Source organism: Antedon bifida, chromosome 4 (assembly GCF_963402885.1).
Source record: "Antedon bifida chromosome 4, ecAntBifi1.1, whole genome shotgun sequence".
In the NCBI taxonomy this organism is placed as follows: Eukaryota; Metazoa; Echinodermata; class Crinoidea; order Comatulida; family Antedonidae; genus Antedon; species Antedon bifida.
The window spans coordinates 21,016,988-21,040,497 of record NC_136229.1 but is presented as its reverse complement, the minus strand read 5'-3'; the positions used below and the strand labels follow the sequence as shown (position 1 = coordinate 21,040,497).

At 32.6% G+C, this 23,510-nt stretch overlaps 1 protein-coding gene across 1 annotated transcript in view; it reads left to right on the top strand.

Annotated features, from left to right (window-relative positions):
- Positions 1-23,510, top strand: part of LOC144839758 (uncharacterized) — a 76,191-nt gene that overhangs the window by 48,717 nt on the left and 3,964 nt on the right. The window contains exons 8-19 of the mRNA XM_078695234.1: positions 4,718-4,807; positions 7,514-7,567; positions 9,913-9,984; positions 12,399-12,488; positions 13,300-14,037; positions 14,180-14,338; positions 14,541-19,148; positions 20,410-20,557; positions 20,960-21,065; positions 22,018-22,279; positions 22,780-23,131; positions 23,394-23,455. Coding sequence (XP_078551360.1) covers positions 4,718-4,807; positions 7,514-7,567; positions 9,913-9,984; positions 12,399-12,488; positions 13,300-14,037; positions 14,180-14,338; positions 14,541-19,148; positions 20,410-20,557; positions 20,960-21,065; positions 22,018-22,279; positions 22,780-23,131; positions 23,394-23,455 — 6,741 coding nt within the window. The remainder of the gene's footprint in view (positions 1-4,717; positions 4,808-7,513; positions 7,568-9,912; positions 9,985-12,398; positions 12,489-13,299; positions 14,038-14,179; positions 14,339-14,540; positions 19,149-20,409; positions 20,558-20,959; positions 21,066-22,017; positions 22,280-22,779; positions 23,132-23,393; positions 23,456-23,510) is intronic.

Genomic DNA, 23,510 nt, shown 5'->3' with positions numbered 1-23,510 from the left:
TTGTGTTTAGTTAACAAACCATGGAATTAAGATGATCCCTGAATTCACTCAACCATTACATCATGTTGTGTGTGAGCTGCATGCTTTCTATCAAGCTGGCTGGGCACAGCGCGAGACCTGTGTAGGGGAATACCCTGTTATGCCAAGCAAGCAACTATGCTCTGTGTACGGCTAGCTCCAGAACCACGATGTTCAGCAATTATCAAATAGAATTTATCTTGTAAATTTTAGTGTTAGGTTTTTATATTTTAGTTAATTTTGCTAGTTCTTTTTGCATAACATATAGCTAGGGAGGCTAGGCCTTTAGGTTAGCAAGAGGTTAGGCCTTGGTGAATTTTCTATTTTTAGAACTGCCGAGACTGCCGACCTTGGCGAATTTAAGGTCGGCAATTTTTTGCCGACCTTCTTTTTTCTGAATTTCGTGGGCTGTACTACCTTATAGTTGGATGGTAAATTTGCATTTTAGAACTAGTAGGACTATTCTTCAGAGATAATTTAGGTAATTTCAGCCTCAAAAGTAATATTTTTGTGCATGTAACTAAGTATTTAAACATAAATCACAATACTGTACATACTGTTTGTAAAATTTTAGTCATATAAGAGTTACAAAATTCGGCACGTTATATTATTTTTGTTTTTTTGTATATTGTATTTTGCATCATAATATATGTATAAAAAAGAATATTTTGGTATGAGAAATAACAATTCATATTCATGCTAAAAATAAATAATTTGTGGATAAATATTTTGTACGTTCATACATATTTTGTACGTGCATGACATTCTAACACCAAAAACAAGTTTTCTGCCAAATAATTTGTAACATGCAGGATAGCGAAACCACCTGTAAATTCTAACAATCCGTTTTGATCAGTTCATGATGTTGATCTGTTTTGTAAGTTGTTGGAGCATTGGTTGTTTTGCCAAATTTGTCAAACATCAATTTGAAGTGAAAATCCAAGCTATTATTTTAACCTGGTTAATGAATTAGCATACAGGAGTGTTTTTGTACCGAGAACAAAACAACTGCATTACCTTTGTCTATTTAGTGCCCAGCTTACCCGGATAAACTGACATTGGCTTATTTCTTTCTGAGAAGATAACTACCGCTTGAATACATACAAATACATAAACACACCTATCAAATAATGGTACATTACTTTAACCCTGTTCCCCCAAGTATTGATTACACAATGACATACCAAAACAGAAGTATTTTATCTGTTGTGATAGCTTTTGTAAACAACCCCAATGGCTTTAGTGCTTAGAACCTGTAATGTTTTGCAATATTAATACAAAGATGGTACATCAGAAGAAGAAAATGATACTGTATGTCCAGCAATAAACACATTTAAGCACTTTTTTGTACTGGTATGTTTCTGTTATGTGATTTAGGTGAAAGTTCATCGTGTAAATGTCAAGCGATAAACCAGCCATCCTGTTCTGGGTATCCTCAAGAATACCACATGCACGTATGCTAAGTCTAATCTGCATTGTCACGCTTAAATCAAACATGCTTTGCGATCAGACAGTGGTGGCAGTGCTCTGCGTATTATATGTTTAACAATCATTACATAATACTCCCAGACATTTTGACATATTTGTCACATCTTACTTTGCCAGATTAAGCCTTGTCTACACGATCAAACTCTATGTGACAAAAAAATGTGGTGTGCCCATATATGGACATTATGATGTCATATCACTACCATATTTGGGCATATCACTAACATATAATAATATATAAATCTGTTTGTTTTCCTTGTTCTTTTTTATGTAAATCAAATGTATATTTTATGGCGATCCTGTATTGGTGTTTTTCTTTATACACTGTTGTATAAATATATTTAGGCACATCACACTTTTTTTGTCAAACTTGTTTGATAGTGTAGACAGAGCTTTAGACACAATAGAAATTTACAGTTTTTAGGTTATAGATGGGTAAAAATTGTTTGAATTGGTAACTTTCGTTTGCTACTTTTATCCAAAGAACTTGATATTCAACTGTTGATGTAGTCCATTTATGGAGTTGTTTTGGTGCTATTTGTTCACATCCCTTTAAATAGTGAATTTTGAAGGGAAGGGAGACATTAAAGTTAAAACCAGAGAAGAACTGCTACCTCAAAGATGTCATATTATGCTACATGGCCTGGGTCACATGCATTTAGTGTAGGATTTTTGACGTACAAGACAACCTTGAGGCAATACCGGTATCCCATAATCTGAAGCTTAAATTGTAGCCACAAAATCATAATTTTGATTTATTTAGATTTTCTGAATAAAAATAAAATAGAAAAAAAAAATAGAAATTGTAGCTTTGTTTTCTTTTATTTATTATTAGTTTATGTATTTTTTTTCCTTTTTCGTATTAATGTTATATCTTGGGGGTGGATCAAACTTAAAGTCTTTCTGACTGACCCTCCTCCTACATGATTACTTCATTGTATTTATTGTCCTGTATGTTATTGTGTATTGTGGAAATAAATTGAATTGAATTGAATGAGTCCCTTCACAAAGTTGTTGAATGAGTAATTTGTAGGTTAATACACAATTGAATCATTTTAAGTTAAACTGCTTATGTTCTTGACCAAACCAAACCAAACCCACCAATATGGATAATTATTTGATAGATATTAGATAAGGGTATTTATTGAAGCTCTAAACTTGAATGTAAGATCTGTGTCACAGCGTTAAAGCCAGTCGACAGGAAATCATTGTGGTCTATTGAAATCTCAATCAAGAGGTGGTTAATATGTTTGTCTATGTTCAACAGTCAAAAATAGATTAAACAATTAAGGCAGATTAACACTTACTAAAATCATTTAAGGTCAATATTATTTTTGTATACAAAAGTAAAGAGCTTCTGTTTTATATGAGGTTGGTTAGTTAATTTTATTTATCAGATAAGACCATATTATTCATCAATGCTTCAGGCTTATTATGAATCTAAGAACCTTGCCATGTTGGCGGGCATTAAATGTAGGAAAGCCCTGCGGTTTGGTAAAATCAAAAGATTTATAATAATTATTGCATGTGGTTATTACAGATAAGTATGTTTGTTGACAGGTACATATGATACCATATCCATCCTTGCTTTAAGCATATAGGTAATTGATGCATTGGATTAAGATAGAAAGTATTAATTTGAAGATTATGACTAATTTATTTATTATAAATATGATTTGGAATGAAGAATGAAAACAATTTTAAGAATATGTACTTAAATAATTTAAAGTTGATTATTGTACAAATGAAGCTATGCATATGGTGTTGTTGGTTGTCATCGAATCAAGTGAGGAAACACATCACAATGTCCCTGCACAATTCATGTACAGTAGCTAGGTCATAGGTCATTGCAAATTGAACGCTCCTTATTTTTGTTTATTAACTGAAGACCAACCAATTAAATCCTATTTTATTCCAAACTTGTATCACTGTCAATAATTAATAGTTCATAATTATGATTTTAAAGTCTGTCTGGAGTATACAACAGCAGTTAAAACCTATCCTGACAGCTCTAACTGCATTCAATGTTGGTAAAGTTCTAGCTGATCCTTAGTCAGAGTTTAGGTGTTGCTGATTGGTTGTCTTGTACATTTAATTTGCAAAAAAAATGTGATAATAATATTGTTATTGTGATTTTCTAAGACACAAATATTGCCCTTCTTGATTAAGATTTCTCCATAATTTGAGTTCTTCTCATTCTTACACCCAGACCATGGAGAAATACCCAGACTATAGGAAATATCATGATCATGTGTTTGCAGATTTATATAATCTAAATGTTGATGTTCAATAAATGCTGGCTTAGAAACTCCAGCAAGATGTTTATACCACATTACATCATTTGGATTACCTTTCAGACTTCTATAACAAGATTATTACTAATGAGCTTTAGACGGATTAACGGTTTTTATCCCATCTGATTTCGGGAGATGTTATGCAAAGCAAGGCTATCACTGCTAGTTATTGAACAGTGATATGGACTGTCACCTCCCCATTTTGACATTGGGAGTGGATACGCACCTACCTTAAAGCAAGTCCCTAGATGTCGAAACCTTCCACAAGCATTTCCAAATATGGTAAAACGCTGTAGATTTGATGTCCCTCTTGCGATGGGAACTTATCATTAGTCACTCTTATATTTTTACATTTCCACAAACCGTTGCGTAGGTATGTTATCCACGAAAATTCACAGTTGAAAAGTAATTAGGTTACTCTATATTTAGCCACGACAAGCTATGTGTTGCTATGTTGAGTCAATTTCATATTCTCGTGTGTGTCCGTGTATTGGGGGTTTGTTACGCTAATAGGAAAGTAAAAGGTTTATTTTAAATAGTTTGAGCAAATTTTTGTTTTACCTACGTAACTTCTGTGTCAGTTAGTATTAAGTCCCTTATTATTTTTTAATTATTTAAAATTATATTAGTTTCAAAACGATGGAAATAGAAGCATTTTAATATATTCCTCTATTTCAAACGAAAACTTGTCATGATTTTTTTTTTTTACAAAATGAAAGGTCATCATTTTAATGTCATCAGATAAACTTTTCTTAGTGTATTTTATTGTATATATTTTTTATTTGGTAGTACAATTGCAGAATATTTTGCTAAAATAGCAGTAAAAAGTCGTTTATATGAACGTTGCTTATTATTACTCACAGAATTAACTATGTTGCCCAATTCTTTCACCATGAAAACATTTTCTTTTTTTTCAGGAACCAAAATTGAAACGTAGCAACTCTGATCCAAACCTCTCGGAGGCAGACGACATGTTGAAGCGAAAAGAGATTGCGATGACCTTTCCAGTAAGTTGACCTACCGTTTCTTCTTCTTCAGGGTTTGTCAGTCCACTGGAGGACTTATCCCTCCTCCAAAGCTCTCCATTTATTTATCTTTTTTGCTAGTTGTTTTTATATTTTCTCATGTCATTCCTCCATCTCATTGTGGGCTTACCTCTTTTCCTTTTCCCTATCCTTGGTTGCCAATGCGTGGTCCTGCTTGTCGATTGTCCTCCTTGCACCATGCCTGCTCATCTCCACTTATCTTAAACAATTGCTTGATCTTTCCCTTATTAGTTTGTAACATACATACATGGTAGTACCTTGTCCATTTCAAAATTAATATTAATTTCTATTTATTTAAATAAATTGATTATAATAATTTATTTACTTAAATAATAATAATAAAAATAATAGCCCTTTTCCATGTTGAGTGTTCCATGTTTTTCTACATCTTTCAAACATCTTAAAATTAAATTGATATCAAACTTAAAGTTTGACTATTTTTTAATTGGTTGGCTATCTAAGTTTCAAGTTGCGTATGACCTACTGACCTAGTCCCACATTAACAGGATGCCTCAAAATGAGATCCTTTTGTTTTTGCGTACATAATACCCAAAACACCGAGCCACCATAGAAATCACCTTTAATGCTATCTGATGTCGCAATCCATTGGGTATCTAATCTTGTTTTCGCAGCCATGCGTTTAAAAAAACAAATTTAAACGATTCGTACAACCAAATGTTAAAAGTCAAGGTCCATGGTTCCCAGGTAGTGTTTTATTCTTAAGAACTAAACTAAACAAGTTACTGCAGTTTCTAAACAAGTTACTGCAGTTTCTAAACAAGTTACTGCAATACTGAGCAGAAAGTCGATCATAGTTTTAACTATAAATTAAATATATTAGCCAATTCTCGGTACTCTACATGTCCAGTATCATGCAAATTCTGTCATATATCACATGTTATTAGGCCAACCTAACCTTAACATATCCAGGCACTACATGTGATACTGTATTAGAGCATTCCATGATACTGGACAGATAATTCCATATGTGGGAGATACAGTAGAAATGAGGTTGGTTGCAAAAACAGCACCATCTCACTATGCTAAACATGGATATAGGTGTTAGACAGTCATGGTACTGGTCCTTGTAACCGTGATACTAGATCACATATGGTGGCTATTGATTGTATACAGTTAGCGCAACACTGCATGCTCATATCACTCCTGCATCCCACTAGACCACTCATCGTATACATTTTTTTTTTTGCCTAATCTATCCTCACTTTCTAGGGATCATATAAAACATTTATGTATCAAATAGTTTTTTCATACGACTGTTATCGCTTAGTTGCCATAAGGGGTTAGTATTTTTAAAGAAAATTAGGAATTTCCGCTACGTACCGTGCCCAGCTTTACACGGTAGTTGATGTCGCCACTTTTCTTTTGCTAATGCGTTGAACTTGAAAATATTTACAGATGTGCCACGTTGAATTCTGGGGTTTTTTTTGTTGGTAATGGGTTTAAAATTTAATCTTAGATTAGGGATTTTTTTTTCTTCTGAAAATTGTTTATAGATTTGACGAAAAAACAAACAAGAAATCAAGCTACGTTTAGATAACAAGAAACACAATGTTCTTCTGGCAAAATTGTTTCATCACATTAGCTCATGTTTTAGTGATTACCAAAAGAATTGAGCATAATTCTCGAAGGATTCTTTTCACCATACCAGGGCCGAACAATCGACAACCTAGATATTGAATATTACATTGAAATAATTACTGATCAAAAACGAAAGTCTGCTCCTCAGATTCCTCCAATTCTGGTTTTATTCACACTCACGAAAACCAGTGGTTACCATTTCAATGTCAATTTAATTCAACAAAACATAATACCTTTCAAGATGTTTACACTTTTAATCTAGTAAGACAGCTACTAATTGCCAGGTTATTATGTAATTTTGTCCCACCTGTTTCCACGTATTTCATCAGTCCCATTTTCCTTTGCCAGAAAGGTGTTTTGGGGTTTGTCCATGCGAAATCTTTTAAGCATGACAGCGACAATTGTGGTTTTGTTAAGATTATTTTTAGCGTATGGAATTGAATTTGATGAGGAATTTGTATAAGTGTTTGTAACGCTGAAGACGTTCAATGTGTTTGCCATCAGACTGTTATATTATTAGAACTTTTGAGCTTTGTCAATGCTAAGGGGATTGTGTTTGTTGAGGATGGAGATTTGAAAAAAAGGAAATAGAAACTCTACGGTCAAATGTGCCAAGTCTCACATGTTATGTCATCAATTGTGGTCATGTAGATTGGTTCTAGTCCAAAGGTCTTTGGTTCATGTTATGAAGTAATCATACAAACCAAGTAATAATAATAAATGTGGTTGTCTTATATAACAACTTAACATTACAACAATTCAAATGTTTCTAAGCGCTTTTACAGAAAATATTATCCTTTTAAAAAAAGCACCAAAAAACAAATTGAAGAGGAACCAATTTCACCGCTCCGTTCTTCAGCACCTTAAATCTCCCAGATCTCATTTTGATGATAATGATTTTTTATCAATGCTAAATATCACTGATTACTTCCTAGAAGTCTTTTAGTTTTGGTTTTATTCTTTTAAAAACGGTTTGTCGCCCTCTATTATTTAAAAGATATTAAGTATCAATTTTTTTTCTTAACACTTTTATTTGTCTTAATCATCTTCATCTATATTATTTTACAGGGTCTTTTCCATTTGAAAAAAGGATGGCTAATTAAACAAGGTGAAAGTGAACAGGTAAGGAATGTTTTTGCGCTATATAAATCTATCTATTATTATTATTATTATTACTTAAAATTTCATTTTTCATATTGTGTGAATTAATTAATCAAATATTTGCAGTGTAACACCGCATTACTTTGTTTCGGTCAAAATTTATCAATCGTCTTTGGGGAATATGCTTTATCTTAAAATAATTACCTGTAAGTGTTTGTGTTCAGTACACCAATACAAATTTTCTAACAACATCGTTATATTTCTGCATATAAAAGAAGTTCAGAACTCATCAATTGCTGCCACAGGTACCCTAATTATCAAATTTTAGTTAGCATTATGATATTTACCATTTACATTCTAATCCAAAAAATATTGCAAACCCTTCATCACTAAACATGTTCAAAATCAAAAAGTTTTTTTTTTCAATCATTCAATCAAAAAAAGTAGACGAAATGACTGTACGATGACTATGCCAAGTGTCTTTCCTAACCAGGTGAAACATGGCAAGTCTCGACCAATCAAAACACAGAATCTTTAATCCTCGGAGATGATCGACGATGTTATAAATAGATTTCTCTTGATCTGCTTCTTATGGCTCTGTATCCCACCTGGGACACTCAAACAGAAACAAAGTGCTTTCACTTGAGATGGCTTGCCCAACCCTAAATGTAGTTCTACAAATAGATTACAGATATATTGTTCTAATTTTTTTTTACCCTAAGACTTTTGTACGAGATCCAATGTTTTATTGTTTGCAGCCAAGTAGAATTAAAGTTGGTTTTGATTTTGAAATATGATATTTTGAATGTTATGAAAAGCATTCAAATGTTCCGACAGTCCCAACAATTCTTATAATTAAATTAAACTTGATGAATATTCACTAGCTAATTAATCTAGTTGCCCAATGAAATTGTGATACAATCAAGACACATCACCATACAGCTGATTGGCCAATCAACTATAAGTGCTGTACAACCTAATGAATATTCATACAATAATTGAATAATCAGTGAAGTTGTTCCATGAATTTTGCAACTATTTATACACTATATAAACCACTCTGGCATTTATGAATATAATTAATCAAATTAATGATTCACAAATTGAATAGAACTTTCTACATTCCTAACGTTTGAGTCACTAACTAACCATTGGTATACTACGGTATAATAATTTTTGTCCCATAAGCTCTCTAATAAAGTGAATAATAAGTTATTGACTCATATTTTAGAATACAGTTAATACTTTGATTCAATTAGGCTGATGGTACTATTATGCAAGTAAGTTGAATAGAACAGTCCGGTCTTCAACAAATGAAATTATTCTTCCTATTCAACTATTACTAATATGGAAGTAATTAATGTTTATCAGTTGAATAGAACAGTCAGATTTTTAACGAATGAAATTATTCTTCCTGTTCAACTATTACCAAATCAAGTAATTAATGTTTATGAGTTTAATAGAACAGTCAGATTTTTAACGAATAAAATTATTCTTCCTGTTCAACTATTACCAAATCAAGTAATAAATGTTTATGAGTTTAATAGAACAGTCAGATTTTTAACGAATGAAATTATTCTTCCTATTTAACTATTACCAAATCAAGTAATTAATGTTTATGAGTTGAATAGAACAGTCAGGTTTTAATTCATGAAAATCAACCAATCAAATGGTGCGGATACACTATTCTATGTTGTAAAAACAAGATATTGTGACCTGTTAATATCTATTTTGAAATCAGTGAGTTCTCTCAACACCTTTAGTACAAACTGCTGATATCATTGTTAGCAAACAGTATTGTCCCATGTTACATTTTACTCGCAAACAAGTTTCTTTTTCATTCTCCTCATAATATGATATAAGCAAAAACTTGCTGGTAAAAATTAAGATAACCAAGCTCTATGATTGGTCACGCTAGTCCCAATCGTCGACAAAGTAGGCCCACTTATATTGATAATCTTTAGCGTATTCCCGTAGAGAATCCGTTGGTCAATATATTCAGCTTATTGTTTTTTATGTAATATATCCGCCACTTCCCGTAGGAAATTATAAAAGTTTACTTATTCCCGTGGTATTTGGTACATTCCAGGTGGGCTGTAGTCTGTAGTTGTGTTCAACTATCTTTTGTGTTTTGTGTCCACATTTCAAACAATTTTAATTGAAACAAAGAAGGTTGAGTATTAAAATATAAAAGGTTATATCTGAATTAGGTCAATAATTTGTTTTTCAAAATTCACGAAAGGAAAAACCTTAAGCATATCTTCTTTGCTGTAGTCCCATATTTCCTTAAGTTCTTTGTGTTTTTTCCTTCTTTATCTAGAAACATAATTATATACATTTCATTTAATTTTTATTTTTTAACTTAGGATTGGAGTAAACACTGGTTTGTGTTATGCGACAACAAGTTAACTTATTACAAAGACCAGCAAGCTGAGGAGGTACGTTTAAATTTTGTTTTAATAAGTTAAGGGGTTACAGGGATTGGGAATTGATTTTAACCTTTTTTGTGTTGATTATTGTTAGCCATTGTTATGTACTGCAAATGTCTGCAAAGAGGTGAAACTTAATTTAATAATAAAAAACAAATTGTTTCAAACAAAATCTTATTTTCCATCTAAATCCGAAAGACAATTTATTTTTTATTAATAAAATGAATAAAAATAGAACATCCTATTGAAATTTAATTTAAATTTATTAGACAAGTGAATTTAGAAGTATTAGTTTGGCGTAAGACCAACAACTCAATTGCAATAAGTAAACCCTATAACAGTATTACTGTTGATAAATTGTGTAAAATATAGATTGGAAATCTGTACCACATTTTGCCTCTTATGTAAGGATTTGTAAGTAATCTTGGATATACACGGCTTGTTATCATGTCGTTCACCTTTATAATATAATCCATTTTATCGATTATCTCTATCTATGAAAGTAATATGAATGTGTAAATCAATAAGTAAGATTGTGTATTTCTTTAAAGCAATAACGATTAATCTTAGTTATTAATATTGAGAGAAAATTGTATATAAATTATTATTCAATTATTGACCATAACAGTTGACAATATTTTTAAAAAAAGCTGCTTTCTTGCTGTTTAATTTGTAATTTTAGTAAAACTTGTAGTTTTAATTTATTCTTCTTTATTTCTTATGTTTTGGGGGGACAAAACATCTTCAATAGAGAACATTAATATTATGATATAAAATCAAAGATTTGCTTAGATTACTGTACAGCTCAACTATGATAAATTGACTGCTTATCGGCCAGCTGTCTGACTACTAGGCCGGAATTAGCAAACTTTATTTTGTTAAACAAGCCCATCTCCATGCAAAACAAGTTTTAGTATCTCAATTGCTTGTGGCAGTGACTTAGTAGTGATCAATATTGTTGGCTTAAATCTGTATAAATGTTGTTCGATGGTAATCGGATTAAGTGTGCAGACCTTCCAAAACGACTTGTGCATATATTTATTTCTTATGTGAAGACTACTACTGTTTTTAGTTTATTTATTTCTGCTCGTAACTGAACTCAGTTTGTTGCTTTTTTTCTGGAATTTGTTAACAATATTTCTTTGCTGTTAGTTTTTGTGGAAACAAATCTGGATGTGTCTGTGTTGTCATTTTTGTTGTGGAAACAAATAATGACGTTGGTTTTATTAACTTTGTTTAGATTTATTTCTAGAAAGGGTACAGTATTCCTTAGTTTAAAAACACATCTGGTAATATGTGTGCTTAAGTTTATACTTAATTGATTGTTTACTTAGTTTTTTTGCAATTTTTTGCGGACGCAACTTTCCATAAATTGTGCGCACATTATTTTTTCGTTTGTACTAGTTTGTGCCTAGTACGAATATGCCCCTGCCTTACAGCCACACTCTGTCATTCCATCCAGTTTGTTTTCTTGTAGTAACATCTCTTTTCAATAATGTTCTCGATCCTGTCGAGGTTACAAAGGATGTTAAAAGTCAATCTTGAAAACCGCTCTCGATTTCGACAGGTTGGGTTTTGCCTGTCAGAGACTTACAAATCCCAAGACGAAGGCACACGCTCAATTTGGTTGCAATATCTATTTTCACTTATTCTAACCCTCAGTAAATTTAGAAACTTTGTTTAATTTTAACTTTCATTTTAATAATGAGGACCTGTTAAAAGGAACATGAATGCCAAAAATAGAGGTACTTGTTTACTCATAGGCAGGCTAGCATGACTATAGTTAGCATTCTTAAGTTTAGCCACACAGAGAAGACTTTGGTTCAGAAGCAGTTTGTGCATAGGATACTACTGTCTTTATTATAATGCGTTTCTTGCTTACTGAATGATTTCTTAGTTTTTGGATGATATAAAGTTAGTAAGTTTGTACAATTCATTTGGAGACATCGTTGTTTTTGTTATTATTTTTGTATTTCTAGTCTTCATCGCTTAGAATAATTGATATTATTCAGTGCTTTATTCATCCATAATTTGTAACTTATATTACTGTATATATTTTTTTATATTTTATAGTTTTGTTTTTCAGTCTTTGTTTATATCAAAACATTTGTCTTTAAATATTTTCGTAAGCTATTATTGTCAAAAATAATAATGCTTATTATTCAGGATTATGTTTTATTTCTTAAATTTGAAAAACCTTACTCAAGGTGGTATATATTGCATTTTTCTACATTTAAGCCACATTTTGTAGCAAAAAGTAACACATTTTGTTTAATTGAAAAATAAATGTTTCTGTCAACATTTTAAGCATGTTCTTTAATTATAGCCTTCAATTTTTATTTTTTTATGATTTATTATCAACTGAAATGTTTGCACAGTATGAGATACAGTCTCTAAAGTATTAATTTGTTTGTTTTTATCAGGATTCTAGCTTGTCTGGTGTTATTGAACTTGCAAACTGCATCGAGGCACGCTCAACGACTGTCAGCAGAAACTATGGTTTTGCAATACGAGTAAGTCAAAACAAATTATTTTCCAAGAAAAAAAACACATTAATAATAACTAAACAGATTTAAGAAAGCAGGTTAGAGCTGACACAGATTAGAAAGCTAATACTATGTGATGCGGTAATATAACATTACCAACATTAGATTTTTCTATCTCAGCAACACAAAATCTTATGTAATTTTTAAATAGTTAATTTATTGAAGAGAGTAAAAATAATTCTGGATAAAGAAGAAGAAAAAATTATAAACTGTGACTTGTCGCAGATATAGAAGAATAGTTAGTAATGTATATTGGGAATCATGTCTAGTATTCTACTGTATTAACTACATTTCTTACTGCAAAAATATTTGCTTTTAGTTTCAATGTAGAAGTTTATGAGGCGGTCATTGCAATAAATAGTATTTATTTTTGTTATAAATTGCTAAATAATCGCATAAACTGGTTAAAGAGTGAACGGAATGTAGTTACTGAAGTAACTGCAGTAAAATAATTTTGACATGATCCCTAACAAGGCCAACAGCCATTAAGTCGCGTGCTACAATGCATAGTGATACCGGACTGACAGACAGACAGACAGACCGACAGACAGACAGACAGACCGACCGACATAGTGAACTATAGAGTCGTGTCCACGCGACTAAAAATAAGGGAACATGCTTGGTAATATTATACTGTATATATTAAATAAAGGAAAGAATGAATGATTGGAACTCTCCTGTGAACATTTTATATTTATTTGAATCATTGATAATTAAATTTGTACTTATTAATTTGCATGACAACAATATTTATTTCTTATCTATTCATTAATTTCAGACGCCAAACTACTCAATAATATTAGCAGCTATGACGAGTGGAATAAAAAATAATTGGGTGCAAGCTATTAACAAGGCGATCGCAACTGCCAGAAGTGAGGCAGACAAATCCCCATCTAGTCCATCTGGAAGCAGCGAAGGTGACATCAGTCACAATTTAAACGTGGAAAAAACAATTGCGGCAACATCTGCAACACAGGATATGAGTCAGCCTCCATTTAGAAACCCTATAACGAGTTCTTCTTTTAAGCTAGAAGACGATACCGACACACTTGATGATGTTAGTCAAATAGAATCGGATCTGGAAAAGGATAAACTTATTCTAGATTCAGATAAATCTGAAACTAGAAATACTGTGTTAGAAGACACAACTACTGAAGAAGTATCATTTCCAGATTTGTCAAAGAAATCTCGTGAACGAAAGAACAAACGACGTGCACGGTCAAAAACAGATGATCGTATGGAAAAAGACATTGAGGAGAGCATGAAAGCTTCAAAAGAGGGTGGTATTCTGAGGTCGAAAAGTAGTAGTAGTATTGTCATGGGACAGAGAACATCAAAAGAATCCTCCATCAAGAAAGTGAAAATTAAAACCAACGAATATTCTTCACCAGAATCAACACACCAAGAAGATCTTGCATCTCTTGATACCCAACAAGATGATATGGAGATGTTGAAGAAATCTGAAAGCAGCATGACTTCACCAGATACCAGTGTAGTGGAACTTCTTGAAACACAGGTAAATATGTTTCTGAGAAACGTGGACGGATGGACGGCAAATCACACTTGGCTTTTATACCAACAGTTTTGTTTGTTGGTTCTAAAAAATCCACATTACTTCTCTTTAGTACATATATTGATTATACAATATTCTCTTTTAGGTTGATTCGTTACAAGAACAGTTAACATCCACAAGGACTGATCTTGAAAATTCAAACAAACAGAAAGTGGAACTGAATACAAAAATGGACCGTTTAATACGAGAACACCAAGATGAAATGTCAGAGGTCATGAAAGGTCAATCAGTGTATGAGACACAGGTAAACCATATTTTCTTTTAATGCTAACCAAGAATAAACAATTGAAAAATGGTTATAATAAATAATTTTGTTTGTTGATTTGTAAAGAATAACTCCACTCCCACTTTGTTTATGTGAAGCAGTTTGTGTATGTGGTTGTTTTGTAAACAAGATTGCCACCTTTGAGAAGTACATTAAACTGTTGTTTTTATCTTTCATTTAGTTGGAAAAGCTGAGACAAAAGAAAAACTTCCTGGAAGATGAAAATCAGCGAATGATTAATGAGTTAAACCAGAGAGATGTTGAGAAAGTAAACCTTGAACAATCAAAACAAGCAGTTGAAGAGATAGAGACATTAAACAATCGTTGTGTCCAACTTGAATCAGAGCTTTCAAAATCTAAAGATGAACTGAGCAAAAATCGAACCACAATGAAGTTAGAACGCGAGAAAGTTACTGGTATGATTGAAAAACTGAATGATAGAATTGATGGTTTGGAAGAAGAAATCGGTGATAAAAAAGTTCTATTACAGGAAGCAGAATCTCAGGCAACCATCAAAGCTAAACAAGTGCGCGAGTTAGAGACACTTTTACGACAGAGTAAATCGGGTCAGTTGATTAATGATCTAATGGCTGAGCTAACAGACACTCGTGGAAGACTTGAAGAAAGTGAGACTGTTGTTATTCAAAATGAAGAACGTTTTGAGAAACGGTATCTGCGATTAAAAGAGAAACTGCGAGCTGAAAATAATGTTTTGAAAAATCAGTTGCAACTTGCAGAAGAAGAATTAAAACTGGCAGCTGATGCTAATATGATACCTCTTGTTACTCACAATGAAGTTGTTGGAAATTTGAAAAATGAACTTGAATTGAATGAATCTGCTAATGTAAGCTTGCAGCAAAAATGTGCAGAACTACAGAATGAACTTGCACAGATTGTTTTGAAAACTCAGGGAGATCTAGGTTCAGTACAGAGTAACGATTCAGCAGTCAGACTAGAGCAGGAATTGGAAGATACTAAAGGAGAGTTAAAATTTTTAAAGGAAGCTCTTGAAAATGAAAAAACAAGTGGTGCTAATTTGTCTTCGGAACTAGAGGATGAAAGATATAGCAAAGCAGTTCTTTTAAAGCAGTTAGAAGATGTAAGCGACAAACTAAAGCAAAACGAACAAGAACTATTAAAACAGGCTGACACAAACAAAGATGAAAATAAACAAATAGAAGCAATTGTAGAAAAGAAGGAAACTGAAATATTAAATAGCGAACCATCTGTAGAAGGTGATGATTTACAAAATATGAGAGTGCAGTTGAAAGAAAGAGAAAACGAAATAAAGAAATTAATGGAAGAGATTATGGAAAAGGAAAAAGAAAACAAAACATTTATAGATCAATTGAACTTAAAAGAGAATGAATTTCAAGAAGCAAAGGCAGTGTATGAAACATCTTTGGCAGATTTCATTGTTGTAAAGGATAGTAAGGCTGCTTTGGAAAAAAAGATTGCCTTACTACAAAAAGAACTTGAAAGCCAAAAAACAATAAGTGAAGAACAGTCTGTCAAATTTGTTGAAGATTTACAACAAAAAGATAATGAAACAAAGTCTGATGTTGAACAGATGAAACAAAAGTTGAAAGAAATGAAAAAAGCGGAAGATTTGAATAGCACAAGGTTTGCAGAGCTTGAACAGCAGATTCTGCAAAAGACACAAGATGTAGAGCTTTTGGAAGAACAAGGAAAATCAAAATCAGAAAAATTTGAAAAAGATTCTAAGAAGTTGCGGACAGAACTGAAAGAAGCACAGCACAGTTTTGATGAACTTGAATTGAAACATATTCAAACTAAAGAGGATTTCAAGAAAATGGAAAAGAGTCAGGAAGAGCAAATTCAACTAATGGGTTCTCGAATCAAAGATTTAACAACCAAATTAGCAGCAGCTGAACGTAAGGTGAGGGATGCTAGTCGTAAGATAGCATTAGAGCAAAAGTCTAAATTTTCTAAAGGTAGATCAGGTAGCCGTGAACTTGAAATGAAGCTTAAAGAGCTGGAGACAGAATTGGAAGATGTTGAATTGGAGATGGAAGCACAAGAAAATGATACAACCTCCCTTGAGGGTAAGATAAAAGTTGTGTCTGATACACTAAAGAAGAATGGTCAAGGAGAAACAGTGGTGCATACATCATCAGGTGGAGAGGCATCCGAGGAGCTGGAAAGTTCTGTACAGGACTTTAATGGCAGTGTAAGCAGCACAGGTAACAAACTTGATGAGTCGGAAGAGAAACTAAGGGCGGTTACAAGAAAACTTGTAGATCTTACAGCAAAAGAATTAGATAACCGTAAGTCTTATCAAGTCAAGTGCACCTCAGAGCGAATGCTGAAGCAAGAGGTTGTCGACTTGAAAAGCAGACTTGAATCTGTATCTGAAGATCTTAATCAGGTACGGACAAAAAGCATAACAGTTGTATCTGACGTTGAATGTCTTTTGAAAGATATTCATCTTCATGTTTCAGTTACTTACTCCAAATTACTTCAACTTGATACTAACCAACTGGTTGCATGTAATGCAGATCCAGCCATTATGAATTCTTTTTTTGGCAGCACTAACAACAAAGTAGATTTCATTTCCATTGTCACAACCATGCTAACAAGTGTCCTCAGTGCACTAGACAGCTCACGTAACACTGTTAATAAATTGCAAAAACAGCTAAATGAAAAACTTCCCATACCTATGTCATACCCTGTAATTCCCAATGGTCAGGCATTAGATTACACATCTGATAGTTCTTTTCAAAGTTGCTTAAGCTCAACCAAGTCTCAAGACTTGCTAGAAAATCAAATGGCTAAAATGAATTCCATGGATATGCCAATGCATCAGAGGTCTCTCGAGGCGTTTGCACATGAAATGTCTTCTGAAGTTATTGCCGAAAGTGGTAGGGAATTTGCTGAACAAGAAGCTAACTGGCAAGAATATGTCCAGATGCAATTATGTCTGAAGGAAGTTGATAACGTGAATGAACATCTCTTAAGGTTGAAGGCTTGGTTAGAACAAGAGTTAGTGGGCAGCCATTGCACTGATAAACCATCCTGTAGCATATCTAGTGACATCAATGATTTGTTGTCTAGTAGGTCAAGCATAGAAGCCGAAGCAGCGCTTGTCAGGTCCCCACCACAATCTAAGATTAATTGTGTTAAACATAGACAAACTAAAAGATTAAGTCATAGACAAAAAGGTATGAAATTTTATCAGAGAAAAGATTCTTCTAACACAGTGGGTAAATCAGATAATATGTCAAACCCTAAGATACAGTCTTTTGCTAATACTGTAGCCCATTCTGCCCTAAAAGAGGGAGAGATGACTTATTATAGGACATGTACCAATCATAAAAAAGTTCAGATTGATTGCAAAAATGCTGATATCCGAAAGAAAGTATGTAGTGCTCATCAAAAATTTACCAGCTTAAGCACAGATCTCCAAGAAATGGTTGCTAGTTACAAGACATCTAGATTAAAATTGCTTGGAAAGTTGATGGCAGAAGAAGTTTACCTCCGACAGAATGGATACACAAATGGAAAGAACCTTGGGGAAGATGATTTGAGTCTTGATAGTAATAGAATTGTTGATAGACATTTTGAGGTATTAAACACTGGAAGTATTAGCAACTCTTTACAGGATGTCTCCCCGGTAGTGAATTCAATTCTAGAATGTATTTGTCTTCAAGATGCTAGACATCAAGCCATGAATCATCTCTACCAAGGAATGGTTTTAGCAGAAGTTCAGCAAGTCTTGCAAAAAATAAAATCTAAATATCAGAAACAAATTGAGACAGAAAATGGGAGCTGTCAGAAGTTGTTAAAAAAGCAATTGAATTCAGCTCAGAAACGATACCATCAGATTGAGGAAAACGTTAACAAGGAGATGGAACTGGCATCTGATGAACTAAAACAGCAGTTTTATTTAGCTTTAGCAGAGATTGATTGTAGTTATAGAAATGTTGGCTATGTTGGTCTTTCGGATGAAACCTATATTGGAATTCAACACATCTTAGAAGTGTTAGTTTACCAGGCAGTAATTAAAGGTGTAACCTTTTACCTAAATAGCAATATTACCACGATGGTTCCACCATTAATTGAAAAGGAGGAACAGAAATCTGAAGAAAATGGGATTGATGAGAACTGGTTAGAAAATAGTGAAGCGGCAGTCCAAGTTTCCAGCATACAAGAGTTTGCAGAACAGTTGGCCGATCGTGCTATTATTCAAGCAGAGTCAATCTATATTGCCAGGCAAGTTGAAGCTGATCATGAAAAGATGCAGGTCGAACGTCTAGCAGGAGTTATGGAGAGAATTGCTGCGGAGCATGCTCAGAACATTACAAGTGTTCGTCAACGATATGAAAAGATGTCAAAAGCACAAAGAGATGAGCATACTAAAGAGATGTCAGACCTTCAATCTAACTACACCAAGGCCAGAAATGAAGTATCTGCTCTTTCTAAGGAACTGGAAAGTCTGAACAAACAACAAGAGGCTTCAGAGTGTGACACTGCAGACAAACAACATGGTCTTCAGATTGAGCTGGAAATTCTTAAGCAAGAGTTAATTGCCAAACAGCAGATGTTGCAGACTAAGGTCCAAGAGCAGTGCCGCCAGCAGGAACTTGTTGAATATTGGAAGACCTGCTTTCACGAACAGATGGTGAGACTTGAGAAGTGCATCTTAAGGGAGAAACATCGGTTGAAGTTAAAGCAATGGCAGCAAGAATCTGAGAAACTTGCAAGGACCTTCAGAGAAAAAGGAGGCACAGATGGTATGACTTTGAACTGGGAGACCTCCACTAATGAGGTAAGGGTCTCTCGCCGTTCCTGCACAAGATATGCTGCATGGTTTTATCATCTGCTGTATTTTATGTTTATTGCCTGGCATGTCTTATGATTTTATGCTTCCACTTCAACAAATAAATTGAGATTTTAAGTTGATTTTCATTCTTATTTTGGATTCATGTAAAATATGATTTTGCACATCTTTTCATTGAAATTCTAACTCTGATTGCTTAATATCGTGATGCGTTTATTACTATCTCGTTTACTATTATAAATATCATACTATAGTACTGTATACTATTATTTTTAATTCAATCACTAAACATTTCAGAAGTGAAGTAAAGTCGTTTTTATTGTTGTGGTAAAGTCTTCCACTTGTTCTCCATCTTCCTTTTTTTAATGTATACAGACATTATCACTATTATTTATTTTCTATATCCAAGTATCTACTTTTTATATTTTCAGTTAAGTTTCTGTTGTAAATCTGTCAGTAAATGTAATTAATGTTTTTTTTGTTTCGGGTATGTGAATTGAAGAGATGTATTCCTTATAAGTTGCCAGTGCATGAAATACAGCATGGCTGTACTAAATAGCATGATAATATATTAACTCAATGAAGAATAATAATATTATTAATAGTACAATGTTCGCCTGTGTAAATCAAGTTTTATTCAAGTTATTTTTTTAACTTTTAGTAGAGAGCAGTCTTATAAAGGGTAGGTGCTAATAACGAACTAGGTGGTTCTAATAGGGGATTGTGTGAAAATTAAGCTGGATAGAAGACCTTTAATAACACTAACTTTGTAAAAGAAATTTGAACTAGGGGACCCTGTAACTACAGTTATTTTTGTACTTTTAAAATATTATATTTATACAAAATATTTTTGTTTGTTTAAATGGTTCATGTTGTTTAACAGAGCATGAACTGTATTATATATATATATAAATTATATTGTATGCATTGTATTGTGTTAAGTTTTTTCTTATGTATTTGTTAATTTTTCCAACTGAGGTAAGTATTAATCTTAATTACTAAATTTCATTTATTATGATTGATTAATATGAGATTGCAAGCATGTTGTTAATATAATAATAATTATGTATTTAAATATTATTATAAATATTTTGCAAAACAGATCCTGAACTAAATTATGTTAAAAAAGATAATTATTTTGAATGAAAGTAAGTTTGATTTTGTGTGTTGACAAATGTGCATATACAATAAATGTTTTTACGTATACTTTTGTAATTATATGTTTATTTAAATTTATTCAAATTATTAGGCACCTTTAGAAGGAGAACTAGTAGCACAACAGAAATTCCACAGAGATCTGTTGGAAGAACAGACGTCTCAATATCGAAAAGAACTTGAAGAACTAAAAAATAAACGAGAGAAAGAACTGGAAGAAGAGGCTCAAGCAACAGCTAAAGGTTTAATTTCAAATGTATTCATGTTACAGTCCACTCCCCCAATACTGGACACCTTTGGGCTGGCCTAATATGTTTTCTGGTATTCGGAATGTGTTTCTAATGGTAAAAATGAATTTGGGACCTTTTTTGACCTTTTTTTCCCCTGTAACTCTATTCACTAATAGCTAGCTTTTAGAACCAACTAAGTGCAGTCCCAATAATGAAATGGTGTACTACTGGGCTTATACATTCTATATAAATTACTGTCTTCTTCTGTCTACTGCCCCAACAAAATTGGCTGATGTTGAGTTATTACACCGTGATGAAGTTCTACTGAGATCTTTGTATAAGTTCTTTCACCAAAAAATATATCTTAGTATCACTTCATTTAATAATCATTATTATTTTTGTTTTGTTTTACAGCAATATCAGCTTTGAAGCGAGTGCACAATGAAGAGCTTCAACGAGAGAGAATGAGTGTCAGTGAGATGATGTCTGATGACGTGGAAGGAGTAATGAAACGACATAGGTAAGTGATATATACCATTAACTAATTCCTACAAGGTTGATTACTGGCAAATTTGAAGGCACTTCTGTTGGAAAAGAGATTATAATAAACGTTCTTTAAAAATCTTGTGTTTACCCATAACATCATGCAATGTCCTTTTCTGTGTGCAAATGGATAAATTATAAAAACTGCTGAACTCTCTGAGAGAAAAGTATATGAATATAAGTTAATATTACTTGCCATATTGAATAGTATAAGTTTATATTACTTGCCATATTGAAACATTTTAAATTAACATTTAACTTCTTGGTAAATTAGATATTATCGCTCATCGTGTACAATAGTACTTCAGTCAGGTTAGTCAAGTGACAACATGTTTTTATCGAGTATTATTGGTCATCTAGCTTATTAAACGTCTTGGTTTATATTTGGCTTAGAATTATCATATAACAATGTCTAAGTATTTTGTTTAAAAATCAATTTTTCTGCTACGATGCACACTTCTGTATGTCTATCTCTCACCATGTGTTTGTAAGTTGTAGTTTCAATATTATAAGGTTTTTGTTTCATCATGTGATGTAAATATTGGATCATTGTTTATTTTAAATCATATGCTATAAAAAATTGAGATTACATTGTTTTTATAGAAAGTATTTAATGTTTATATTTCCATGTGCACATTTTATTTACATTATGTTTTATTCTGTTGTACATTGGTGTTTTCTTTTTCATTTGTTTGATTATAAAATTGCTTTACATCATATTTTAAAAACATTTGAAAACTGAAACATATTACAGAAGAAGCTATAATGATTGTACAGAATTAGACAAATAGTTGTATAATTATTGTGATAATTTAAAAATCAAAAAGAATATCGGGAGACTGTTTACACAATGTTATAGAATACAATATTGAATTCCTAGAAAAATATGTTTATGAAAAAGAAATTAAAGATTTTTTTTTTTATTTCAGGGAAGTAGTTAACCGGATGGAGAAGGAATGGCGAATCCTTTCTGAGAAATATTCATCACAGTGTCGCGAAAACGTGAATCTGCAAAGAACAGTCAAGAACTTAAAACAAACGATGGAAGAACTACAAAGAAAGAAAGAGGAGATTGTCCAACAGAATGTAGAAGTTACGACACAATTAGAAAAAGATGTTGAAGATTTACAACTTGAAATGCAGAAAGGAGATAAAGTGCTTGAAGAGAGTGATTTGATTCGAAAATTACAGGTAAAAAAATAAAGTTTGTCAAGAAAAGTTTTACAAACTTAAACAAACTGCAGAAAACAAGTAGAAGTCTACACTAACAAACTTCAGGTTGAAAACTTCAGCAAACTCCAAGTTTGGCAAGATAAGTACCAAAGTTTGCTAGTGTAGACCAGTTACAAACTCGAGCAAATTCTAAGTTTGCAAAAACAAAATTGTTGTAAAGTTTGCTAGTGTAAACCAATTGACAAAAATTCAGAAAACAAGCAGAAGTCTACACTAACCAAATTTAGATTGCTAATGTAGACCAGTTGAAAAATGTCTGCAAGCTGCAGAAAACAAGTTTGCAGAACTCTCTACACTTGTAAAATTTAATTTGCAAACTCGAGAGTAGGCTCTACACTAACCAACTTTAGTTTGCAACCCTGAGAAAACTCCCAAGTTTGGCAAGATAAGTTTACTAATGTTTCCCAATGTAGGGCAGGTAATCTGATTCTCAATTTACCTGTTGTTGTATTACACAGATTCAACTGAGAATAAAAGAAATCGAGTTGAAATGCAGTTTAGATGATATGCAAAAATCCAAGGTATTCATTGATACAACGAAGAAAGAAAACAACGATTTACAAGAACAAATAAAGCATTTGCAGAATGAAAAACAGCTGTCAAATCAACGTGTTGATCTGTTGGAGTTTCAAGTGAATTCTCTGCAGACTGAAAGACGAAAGGTATGCACAAGTGGTGAAGGGCCTGCAATACCACCTGAGGGCTCTGTTGATTGTGAAGAGGTGTTTGAATCTCCTGTTAGCAGTCCTGGCCAGTTTGACGCTAAATATAACCCATGGTTTCCTCCTGAGAATACAGAAAATCTAAGACGTAAGATTTGTTTTTTGTGGTGTTTTTTTTTTCAGTACCTCACTTTGGGATCATATTATTTATCCTATTTCAGTTACTGCAGTAATCACATTTTTTTACTGCAATAACGTATGATTTTAGTTTGTTTCAATGTAGAAGTTTATGAGACAGTCACATTTTGTAATACCATTGTACTGTCTAATGACCTTGCCATGGTGTACCATTCTTTTGTTAAAATCTATATTAGTTAACATGTGATCTAATATATTTGTTTTTGTTGTAGATCCACTAGATTCTTCCAGTAGTAGTACACAGTCAGATGGCTCAGCATTTAGTTCTTCCAAGGTAATATAAAAAAAATAAAAATCTTCAAAAATCAATTAAGCTTAACTTGAGATAA